Here is a 12317-nt window from a genome sequence, read left to right on the forward strand (position 1 = left end):
ACAGCAATACAATCCTTGCTAACAACCTCCCCAAGGGTGTTGTGAGGATTAAAGGTTTGTATAGAACTTCATTCATTCAAAGGGCTATGCCTAACACAGCAGATGTGGTACTCACCTCTGTGAGCCATCACTGGGCACCTTTTCAGGATGGATAACCCCCTCAAACTTCCTTCCTTGGGTGAGAAACACTATTTCTCCCAAAATATGTGACTGGATCCCTGGCTATTAGTAAGTGTTGCAAAAACAACAAAAATACCTTCACTTCAGAATAGTTAAATGCATAAAGGGAGGCAGAACAACTAGACTTACAGGAACAAAAATCTTTATGATTGCCAAATTCATAGAAAGAGATAAAGGCAATCTTTTGAAAGATACTGTCTTCTGCAAATTTCCAGTGCCTGCTACGGTGAAAGCCAAAGTTACCACAATACTACCTGAATACAGCAGTAAGCGTCGTGGTGCTCCATGGAAACATAGATTTTAAGGTCCCTATACTATGCCCAGGAGACCCAAGCCCAGTAGGATAATTATGAACAGACCAGTACCTAGCAAACTACTCTAAAAACCTGAGACACAGGACCTACCAAAGCCAACACAACACTCCATTTCCTCACAAACTTTTTAAGGAAAAGAGGGTAATTATTACTGAAAGAGAAAGATGGTAATCTACAAATAAAAACACAGAGACTGTTTCAGCTGTCTTGGGTGCCTGTTAGGTCTAGACTCTACAAGCTGGCCTCATCAAATTCGTTATGGATCTACATGAAGCAACTTCATTCCTGTAGAGAACTTAGCAGAGGACAAAGGAAAAGACAGCAGCAATATTTCTGTATAATTCTGAGCCAAACAACACTGTAGTATATAAAGACTACTGCGCCTATTTATTAAAGCACGCAAGCCACCCCAAATCACACCCACCCCACTTTCACAGGAACCCCAGACAGATGAAAGGTACACCTGAAATAATTTCTCTATGTGATTTTAACAGAAGAAAATCGTCCTTCCAATTTTGTTATACAATAACTGAATGTCACTTCTTGGGTAACAGGCACAGGTCACAAATGAAGTGTTACATATCCATGAGTGCAACATCATCACCCTAAGTTAAGAAAAAAAAAAATGTGTTTATCCTTACAGCTCACAGAGCTGTAAGCTTAGAAAATCATTAAGGGGTGGTATGAACATTATATATACAATGGCTCAGCTTGGTGGCAGAAGGTGAAAGCAGGGGCATAGAGAAATAGAGATCTGAAAGAAACATTAGAATTAACAGTTCCCTCTTGACAACTATGATTGCCACCAACACTAAAGTGGGTGGCAAAATGGGCGGCGAAACTTTAACGTCCTGACTAAATCTATCCCATTTAAATAAAACTCCACAGGAAGGCACCCAGCGGCAGGGCCGGCAGAAGTAAGTTGTCAGCTCCGCTCCCAGCCAGATCGCCTTGGTTCGCTGGTGCCGGCCGCTGTAGCATCCACCGTGAGCACAGAACGGCCGGCCAGGTACACTGCGGGATCCCGGGAAGCCCCGGCGGCACCTTCCGCAGCGGAGCGCCGGCGCCGGGGAGGAGAGCCCCGGGGGCGCTCGGGGTCTGCGCGGCGGGGCCCAGGCTGGCCGCGCCCGAGGAACCAGGGGGACGGCGGGACCCTCACTCACCTCTTCCACCTCGATCTCTTTGTAGTCGATTTCTTCGAAGTTGAGGACCGGGGGGGTTTCAATCATTTCAGCGGAGGCGGCAGCGGACATGCCTCCTCTTTAGCCGCAGGGAGGAGAGCCGGCAGGGGCTACGCGAGGGTCCGGCACCGGGCAGCCGAGGGCCGGGGCTACGCGGGGCTCGGCGGCGGGTCCTGGCGCAGGTCGGGCCGGGCCTGGCCGAGGCGCCGCCGGGGCCGCATCCGCGGCGGCCTCGGGCCTCACTGGCGGCGGGCACAGGCCCCGGCGCCGCCGCTGCGCATCCCGCGCCCTCCCGCAGCCCCGCGGGGCGCCGCGCTCACTCCCCTAGGCCGCGGCCTCTGCGCAGCTCGGCACCGTCTGGGCCGCGCGTCCCCGGGCGAGAGAAGGCGGCGCCCCCGGGGCCGCAGCCGGGCTCCTCCGCCAGCCCCAGCGGCGGCAGCGGCAGAGGGGGCCGCGGCGGGGGTGGGGGAGCCGCTCAGAGCCGCGCCGCGGCCGCCGCCGCTGACATCAGAGCAACTTCCTGCTGCCCCGGCCGAGGAGGGCCGAGAGGGAGGGACGGAGCGAGGGAGTAAGGGAGGGGAGGGAGCGCCAGGCGGGGGCGGGCGGGGAAGCGCCGGCAGCGGCGGCCTCTCGGGCGGCCGCGGCGGGGCCACGGCCTCCGGCGGCACCGCCCCCGCCCCGCCCCGCCCTGCCCGCCGCCAGGGGGAGCCGCCGCCGCCGCGCTTCCTGTGGGCGCCGCCAGCCGGGAGCCGCCGGCGGCCGCGGGGAGCAGGCGGCGGGAGCAGGCGGCGGGAGCAGGCGGCGGGGAGCCGGCGGCGGGGAGCCGCCCGTCCCGGCTGCGGCTGGGGGGCCGAGGCCGGCGGGCTCCCCGCGTTCCGGCGCCTGCCGGGCACGGCCCCAGCCCGGGGCCGCGTGTCACCGCCATGCGAGTGCGGGGCGCCGCCTTCTCCCCTACCCCCCCCACCGGTATATGCTCATGCCTTTTCCCTGTATATATGCATATATTTCTTCAGGGCAGGAGGTATTATATGAGTTCTTGGGACGAGGGCAGCCCTTGTGCTCCTCAGCGGTGCGTTCTCAGGGGAAACCTGTGTGTAGGAGGGTGGCTGTGGAGTGGAGGGTGGTGGAGCAGTTGATGTAAACACAGTAATAAAGGGATGGGGCTCGGGGATGAATGTATACCTTATCCGCTCCCTCTCCAAGGCCGTCTTGATCCACTCTTTGCCGGGGCTGGCTCCTGCTTCTGCTTTTGGTGGGAGCATCCACCCCATTAGTGTTTTGGTGGTAAATGTCTCAGACTGACGTTTCTGGGCAGTCCATGGTGTGAAATCAGTGCTGATATCAGGGAATAAAACTGCTGTGTTCTCCTGAAACAGCTGTGTTTAATTTTGATATGTTTAGCCTTTGGGCTATATATATAAAGTTTTATTATTGTACAATACTATTAATAGTATGTAATTTTAGTAGATCTAGTAAGCTTTCCTAGATCTTCCTCTGCTAGCATGCTAGTGAATATCTACCTCACAAAGAAGTTTCATAAATGTAGATAGATCTGGTTTACAGAGCTAGCCTGGGAACACCACTTAAATAGTTACCTAGGAAAAAAAATCGAGGAAGAATATGGGCAGTGACCTAATCTTATAGTAGCTCAGCTGTTAAAAAAGCCAAACTGAAAGTACCTCCATCATAGCTGCTGCACTTTGTGACAAGGTGCCATTATGGGTTGTTTGCTCCCCTCTTGTATTTTTTTGTCAGCTTTTGTAATTTGTCCAGGATTTTTAGATGTACACCAATACAGAAATCCTAGCCAAGCAGTCACAGTACACGTTGACTCTGTTGCATGCAAGATGAAGCTCGTATGCGGGGCTGGTTGGTGCAATTACGTGCAGCTGCAATAAATGCATGTGCAGTAACATCGCCCAAGCAATCTGTGCGTGTGTGGAGTGCAGACTTGTATGCTGAATGTGCGGAGTTTCTGCTGCTTTTGATTTTCTGGTATGGTTTAGTCTAGAAATATCTAAAAAATCTTCTGTTAGACAGGTGAAGTTTCCAGGTACCACAAAATCTGGCTAATATCTGCTTCATCCAGCAGTGTGGTTATTCAGAGCCCCTACTTTCTCAGATTGTTTATAGGTTTGGTTGCTCATACTGACCCTGGTACCCCCTTATACCCAATAGAGCATTTGCTTTTCATTTTCTCAAAAGCTACTGTTAGTGCACATCTTGGTCATGCTGTGACCAAGAACCAAGTCATAAAGAATCATGTTTATAGCTGGACCTCGCAACTTCTTACAGGAAAGTGTATCACTTATGTAAGCAGCTTACTCAAGTAAGCTGAGCTACTATCTCAGCTGCTGAGTGTGCAATATATTGATTATTGGAATATGAAGAATATGAATTTCTGAGGAATTGAGAAAACTGCAAGTGCAATGAAAACCAGACTCTTTTCAGTCTAGTTCGTACATCTTCATACTGGTTCATACTGTCTTCATATTGTTGGATGAATCGCTTCAGTTCTCTAAACACTTGTAGATCAAGACAAGAAACCTGTAAAATCAACTAAAGCCAAGGAAAAGGTGTGAATGAAAAGAAAGGTGTGAAAATCTACCACTGCTAGTCTTGATACCTAATTGCAATCAAGAGCATGGTCTCAGGCCAAAAGCTAAACTTTTGTTTGTTTTTCTGGATGCTTATACATAGGGGAAGGTGAACTACATCAGTACTTTCTAGAAAGATGGCCAAGTGGGTGGTTGTGCTTTAGGGAATGGCAGTTGATGATCTTTACGGGGGATCAGTAAATCTAACTGAATATTTGGCCTTTTGCTATGTTTCACAGACCTCTCTTGAGGGTATGTAGCAAGCAAATGGCAGTTGCAGTCTTCTATTTTTCAGTGGAGAGATTTTTCTGTTACCTTTGTTATATTTTGTCGATGGGTATTAAGACAGCAGAGGAAAGCATTCCAATTATAGTTGCTTGTAAGGTTCATTTCCTTTCAGAAATTGATGTGGAAATAAGTGTCTCAAAAATAATGAGCTCTTTCTTTGTAAAGACAGAGTCATCATCATTATCAAAATGTCACTGCTGTGAAGATCAGGAGGGGTTTTAAAGATGTGGTAATTTTGATATTACTTTTTTTTCCCCCTTTTTTCCTGACTGACACACTCTTAATTAGTTACTATTAGCTATTTTGTGGACTGAATATTGGTTGTACAGCCCCAAAATATTTATTCAACAAATACAGGAGAAAAAGGAAAAGAAAAACTGCGCCTGCTGTGCTTATCTTGGAGGAAAGCTGCTCTTGTGTTTAGAAGAAACACCTAGAACCTGGGAAGTCCACTTTCTGGGTCTTAGTAGCCTCTCTTTAACATTGGAAAATGGTTACACTGCCTGGAAAGTGCTCACTTAAAGATTGTTGGAAACATCTGGGCACCATGACCTGAGTGTGCACAAACATTCAAACCTGAGACAGTCACTGTGGAGCTCTTTGTCACACCTGTCCTGCAGTGTAGGGCTCTGTTTTTTCAGAAGAGGCAGCAGTAAGTCTGATGCAAAATATACACAAAGTCTACCTGGACAGCTTAACAGAACTGAGATTTAGCTCTAACATCTGAATATCCTAATGAAAATTTATCCAATATAATCCTAATGAAAATTTATCCAATATAATATTGAATTGTACAGCTTAGAATTTGGACACATTTTCATGAATGCAGACAAAGGCACAGATACATTATCCTGGCTACCCTTTATCCAGCTCCCTTGGTGTTACTCTGACAATTTTATAAGAGTGAACAATCATTATTTTCCACTAACTTAGTTTAGAAAAAAGCTAAGTGATTTCTTCTTTCCAAAGACTTTAATTTGTGGGGGTTTTTTTCAGTATATGCAGTTTTTAAAAAGTTGATTAAAATGTCTTACTTCAGGCAATTAAAGATTGATACTAGAAAACGGTGGTGGAACATATTGGATGGTATCTCTGACTGGAATGCCTAGAACAAAAAAATGTTCCCTTCTAGGTTAAGCACAAGAATATGTTTCTCCCAAGTCTGACTCTATTTTGTCCCTGTTAAATATTGTCCGGTATGTATGAAGTTATGTTATTTCAGTTTGTGGGAACCCTCTATGATTAAAGAGCAGGTTCCTGGTGACAGGAGTATGGAGAATAATATGAAACACATGTCCCCCACAAATTCATGTCCCATGCGGGAGGCACCCCAGAGGCGCCCACTGCTTGTTCCAGTGCAGGTAAAGTGAAAATATCTTGTGAGGACAAGTCACTGTGATGATATTGAAAAACTTCTGTGTCTCAGCATGGCCAAGTTGTTGCCTAATCCATTCTTCTCATGCAACTCCTTTGGCTTCTACATTAATGTTTCCCAAGAGCAGGTTGCAATATTATGTGTGTCAGATTCCACTTTGAATCTCAATGGTTTCTTCAATTATATCTTGCATTAATGGTTTGCAAAGTCTTGGAAAACAGCACAAGGGTGTCTTCTGCCAAATACACTGAGATAGCAGCCCCAGTATGCTTCATGTATTTTTATTGCTTCTTTTGCTTTCTGGGAAGACTTCCCCACAGTATGTAAAATCTTCTAAATAGTTATTAATTCCTTCAGTGGTGGTGTTCCCTATTATTTGTGATAAAATGCATATATTAAAAGATAAAAACAACAGAAAAAAACCCTTGCAAAATAAATGCAAATGCAAAATAAATGCAAAATAAATAAATAAATGCAAAATGTTGCTAAATAGCAACCTCAGTTTGCTGAGATTATGCAAGGAATTGTATTTACTTCGGTAAAAGGAAAAGTTCTATTGTGTGAATATTACAGAAACTCAAATGATCACAATTATTTCTGAACCTTATTTTACCTCTTAATCTGAGGTGTGTTAGATCTCCTAGGATTTTCCAGCAGTCTAAACCACTAAGAGAGCTAGGAAAGGCAAGTAATGCAGCCACTGTGCAGTAAGGGCAAAGTAAAGGTGACAGGCTATCTAGATTCAGTCCTGTAACCAAACGCATTTTCTCTGTTGCAGCTGTCAGCAGCTGGGCTTGGCTAAATGGCCATGGGGAAAAAAATAGCAACAAATTTAGCACAAAGAAGAAGAGATGGCTGAAGACTGGCTGATCTTGAAGCGAGAGGTCCGAAAGATATGGTACATGAAATTGCTGATAGAAGATGCGTTGGAGAGAGGCGTAAATGTAGGCAGCTATAAAGTAGCAAAGATATTTTAGAAAGATGCAAAACCAGATCCAGACATCTAAGTGTCTTTTGCTCTGCTCTCAGTAGACTTCAAAATGAAATGTGATGGAGAGAATAATAAAAAGCATAGAGGTAAATGAAATGAAATGTCACATCTTTTTAATCAAAGGTAGATTATCTCAGATAAACAAAAGATCATTTTTGATGTATTCAGTGATATTTTTAGGCAAGGAGAATGGGTAGAATTCTATCTTAAATGTATTTGATATATTGTCTTGTGGGAAAATCATTAATTAAGCTGGACATGATAAGAATCATTAGAAGAAAGTGGATAAAGAAAGTAGGGGAGTGGTTAGGACACGGTAGAGACTATCAAAAGGGAAGTATTGGCATGAAGTTACTAATATTTTTTTTTTCAGGATTGAAATTTGAGAGAAAGGTTCTTAGTAATTTCATTAACAGTGTTGATAAGAGAATTAGGAGTACGACAGTGATTCTGAAGGCATGAGTTTAGACAGCATAGTTAATGGAGAGAAGGATAAGAATATCAAATGGGAAAAATTAGATGACTCCAAGGATAAGAAAAATAAAGAGGCTAGTATTTAAAATATTAGAGTGCACGGTCATGAATTAATCTGATAACTCATAACATCTTGTTATCCTGTAAAAGGCTTACGAAGAAGAGGTGAAGAAAATTACAACTTGCGTGTTTTAACTGGTTTTAGGGGGACTGTGAGTCTTGTGGGTAATGGACCTAGAAAATGTGCAAGGTTATATATCCCGTATGATATATTCAATAAAACTATAGAAGTTTATGCACACCTCATCTAAAAGGCTCTATAGTGCTGGTACCTGCTTTCCAAGAAAATTGCGACTTAACTAGTTGCAAAGAAAAGCTACAAAGATGGTCGAGATAAGAGAGGGCTTACCACAGAAGGGAATATAAAACAACTTGGCATGTTTAATCTTGCAAAACAAAGACAGAGAGGAGGATATATGTTGCCTCTGTTTAAAGAGATTGGAAAGATAAAGATATTGTAGAGGTAAACAGTACTGATGGAAAGTGATATTCAAGTAAAAGGAAACTCCTTTTTGCACAAGAACCCTGTTAATTCATGCTGATTGGAGACCTGTAAATATTCCTTGCAAATGGAGCAAGTCACTTCACTGGATGGTCCTGATAAGTGAAATAATTTCTTTGTCATAACTATCCGTGAAAGCAAAGTATTGTGTTAATTTCCTAAGGAGGTATCTTCTAATCATATGTTGAATAAAAAAGTGCTATTAAAAGTGTAAATAATAGAACAACTTCTTATTGTGGTATTTCTTTACCTGAGTGTAGACTGAAAAGAACTGTATGTTTTTAAGATGAAGTAAGAATTGTGTTGAATTATGTGAGGAAGACAGTGTTCTAAAGAAGGAAGTGAAATTGGAAGTAGGAGAAATTTTTGGTGTTTTATTTCTTGGAGAAGTAGTATCATAATCTTTCATATTTTAAAGCTTCTAACTCATGAATTAGAGCATGTGAAGGGAATTGTTGCAGGTGTGATTTTTAAACAATGTGGGAAAGGGTGTTTACAGTCTTGTATGTTTTATACAGGACACCTAGATCGCCGGAGTGCCACTCAAACATGGGAGCAGTGGACTGGAAATAAGAGGGGAAACTGTTCAAGGTCCTCATCACATAATGGGGATAAAGACATGTAGTCTGAGAGCATGTACACTAAGGCCCCTGTGTATGAGGAACTTACTTTCAAAGCTTTTCTTCTAGAAGATCTGTTCTGCTGTTTAAATGAGAAACAGGAATAGATGCTCTGTGTGCTTATTTTCTGGTTTTGTACCAGCTAGAACTGACAGAAACAAGGAACATATAGAGCTCTCAGTCAAATGGAGAACTTGCCTGTGAGGAATTTCTGCCTTTCCTCCCTGAGAATAGAAGGCTCAAGAGAGAATCTCATCATAAGTATTCTAGTACTTAAAGGATCTCCAGAGAGGATGGGGTCTCTCTCTGTGGGGAAGAAAAGGTGTAATGGGTACTGTTTGTGCCAGATTTCATCTTGATGCAAGAGAGAATTTTTTTACAGTGAGAATAACCAGAACAACATATCCAGGTTCATGGTGAAGTTCCCTTCACTGGACATTTTCAAGACACAACAGGACAGGGTGCTACATAATCTCATCTAGCCTCCCTTTCCCACACGAGGTTGGACCAGATAATCTCTCAAGGTTCCTTGTAACCTTGCTGGCTAGGAATATGCCAGCAGGCTGAAAACATCTCACAGAAGGTGCGCTCATTCTTGTGTAGTTTGCGATAACCAATGGCATGAGTGTGGAATGTGGGCTTGCAGCTCCAGCCTGGTTGGATGCACAAGTATGTCCTCTGTGTGGCTTTGCTTTCTTGTTGCTTGTGGATGTGTTTGGAAAACAGCCTGTGAATGCACACAGAGGACCCAAAGATATGGGTCCAGAGATATGCACCAGATAATCATATTTCTAATTGATATGTGAGTCACATATTATGTGTGCTGAAAGTCAGTGTTCTGTAATGTAGATTAAAAATCAAAAATATCTGGTTCTTTTAAAGAGGTACTTGTTAACATGCTTTGCCATGCATTATTAGGACAGTATTGCTTTCTTGAAGGTATTTTTAAAAAATGATCAGTCAAAATCATCTGTAATCAAGACATTTCTATCAATGGAAGAATAAAGCAAATTAAATTATAGGAGAAGGAAGTAAACAGTTTATATCATTGTATCACTTGTTTGGTAATGAAATACAGTCGTCGTCTTCTGTTTTATACGTGATACTCCCAATTAAATGAGACCATATAGGAGCAAAAGTCACAGTAAATATGGAAGTGATAAATCACCAAAATTTTTTGTGTTTCCTCTAGAAGCTTCTAGTCCTGTTTCAACAGATCAATGTAATAGATGTGATGAGCCATTTAACTTGCTAAGGCCTAACTTTTGGTATAATCTCCGCATTTCATTGTCAGATTCACTTACCTTGATGAGACGTGGAGGTGCGTGCCCTCTTGGGAAGCTCAGTCTCTGTCCATTGGTCCCTACTCATGAAGAGGAAGGAAAAATAAACTTTTGTAATAAACCCCCCAAAAACCATGTAGATCTCATAGTTTTGTGGTGGAAAACTCAAGACATAGCTTCAAAGCTAGCTTGAACTGGCAACTTCAGGAATTCCATATTTTTTGAGAATGTCTGTGAGTCTCCCAGACTGTGGGGCATACATGGCTTGGTGGCACAGTAGGCCCTCCAAGTTCAGTTTGCCTGATGCTGACCTCTTGTAGAAAGACATTTACTTCTGAGATGTGTGTCAGATCCACTGTGATGGAGACTGGAATGTGGAGATCGAACTTGGGGAATTAGTGTGATGCCATGACTTTAGAGTGTTGGTTTGTGGAGGTGGAGAACGTGTTGAGAGGGAGGCGTGTTGTTGTTTAGGTGGACATGACATATGGAGTGACATAGTAAAGTCTTCAAAGGCTCTCTTTATTATGGCGGCATGCTGTCTTTTATACAGTTCTTACAGACCTCATGTGCAACTTTGGTTTATATTCTATTAATTCTATTAATTGGCCAGTTATTCTATTGATTAGTAAAAGATATTCTACTAGCCATCAAATCTGTCTATTCTTGGATTGTTTACATATTTTCTTTACTAATTCTCATGGGAGAGATCCTTTACAGGTGTGTTCGTTTTTCACTCTCAGAACAGATTGCTGTGTTAAAGGAACTTCTTATTCTCAAAATAGCTTTATATGGGAACTTGTAAATTGCTTAAGCTGCACTTAAAAGAAACGACAGGCCAGCTGTGACTCCTTTCACAGAGGCATATTTTTTTTCTGTCTTTCTGACAAATTAAATACATGTTTGTAGGAGATGGGTACTGCCTTCACTGGGAAGAGAGCATGTGATCCTAAAAGAGCAGCTGGGTGCAGAGGCACTGTTCATGCATATGAACCATCCCTGGCAATCAGACCTCAGTTGCTGGTACTACCACCACTAATGTCATCTGAGCTGACTGGTTTCCTGGAATAATGCATGCATTATAGGTCAGATCACATTATACAAATCATATGTACAGTGTGCAACCCAAGCAACAACCAAACAACCAAGAATGCAATTGTCAGCATGTAAAAATAGAGAGAAAGTCTGTATTCTGTTATGCATTGACTTTCAGTTTAGTCTCATCAAAATGTGATTCCCTGAAAGTTAGATGGTTTCAAAGTGCCTTCTTTGATCAGTAAGGAGAGACAGGTATCTTCAGAGGGCATTTCTTCCCAATATGTTAGGATATGGTGGATTACTCTTTGGAGATGTCTTAATCTCTACTGCAAGCCCCTGTGACAAACTTCAATTAGACTTACAAGGCTTGGTTCAACTTCTTACTAATAGCCATTTAATGATTTTGGAGACCCCCAGGGATTCTGTGACGTCTGCATGGGGCTGGTAAATGTGATGCAGGTCGTGAACTGAAGGTCCAGGAAGCATATTACAGGGAATCTGAGATTATGTTAGGTATGTATGGGCTGTTCACCCAATTTCTTACATAAAGTAGGGTGAGGGGTATTCGCTATTGGGGTCTGACCCCAGCCAAGCTAAAGCCAGTATCAGTCTTAGTAGAATAGCTGTACAGAGATGAGTCCTCAAACTCTAGAGGTCTAAATGTCACAACCTGACTCTGAAGAGTAAACACGAATATAATTTTGTTTAATTTCTTGTGAATTTGTTCCTGCACTGTTGTCATCAATGGCAGGTTCTCCATGGCAAGAAGACAAGCAAGTTTAAACTTTGTTTTTTATATTGGCAGAAAATATAAAATAGCCCAACAAAATCATGAAAAGAATACTCTCCTCCCCATCTCCCCCTGCCCTGTTGGTCAACATTCAAACTTGGGAAAGAAAGAACTAGTTGCTCTGCTTTATGAGGGGCATTAAATTCAGAGATGCCTATAAGAAGTTATATTTGAAAGGGTGAAAATTGCATTTAATACAGCTCTTAAATTATGATGGCTGGGCAACCATTTCTTCTGACAAGCGGCAATTACTTAATCATACAAATTTCTTTTGCTCTGTGAAAGAAATGGAGAAAAGCAGATGAAAATTCCCTTTAGGGATCTAAGGATTTGATAACCTTATTTCTTCAGATGTAGCTAGGAATATTGCTGTCTCTAATATGTACATCAGTTGCAGAAAAGCAATAAAAAAGTCATCTCAAAGATCCTGGCATTAGTTTATTTGTGTCATAGCCTTTAACTTTATGAAGCATTTTGTGTGGGTGGAATTTGACATGCCTGATGCAATTGTTCTCTTGATTCAGTGTAACTAGAGAAATAAATTTGAAGCAAATGGAAGCCAAGTAAAGAATGCAAGCAAATGTAAAAGGAGACATTTTTCTTCCAGGAAGTTTTTACAGTAGA

General features: G+C 42.8%; 1 protein-coding gene across 5 annotated transcripts in view; it reads right to left on the bottom strand.

The window, feature by feature from the left end:
- Positions 1-2211, bottom strand: part of MAP3K7 (mitogen-activated protein kinase kinase kinase 7) — a 48196-nt gene extending 45985 nt beyond the window's left edge. For 4 of the 5 annotated variants that reach the window (XM_066315147.1, XM_066315146.1, XM_066315145.1 and 1 more), the window contains exon 1: positions 1658-2206. In XM_066315147.1, coding sequence (XP_066171244.1) covers positions 1658-1747 — 90 coding nt within the window. In that variant the 5' untranslated portion in view covers positions 1748-2206. Of the gene's footprint in view, positions 1-1657 lie in introns of all 5 variants that reach the window. The other variant, XM_066315149.1, reaches the window with a different exon arrangement.
- Between the last annotated feature and the right edge of the window lie 10106 nt (positions 2212-12317).

This window comes from Sylvia atricapilla, chromosome 3, assembly GCF_009819655.1.
Source record: "Sylvia atricapilla isolate bSylAtr1 chromosome 3, bSylAtr1.pri, whole genome shotgun sequence".
In the NCBI taxonomy this organism is placed as follows: domain Eukaryota; kingdom Metazoa; phylum Chordata; class Aves; order Passeriformes; family Sylviidae; genus Sylvia; species Sylvia atricapilla.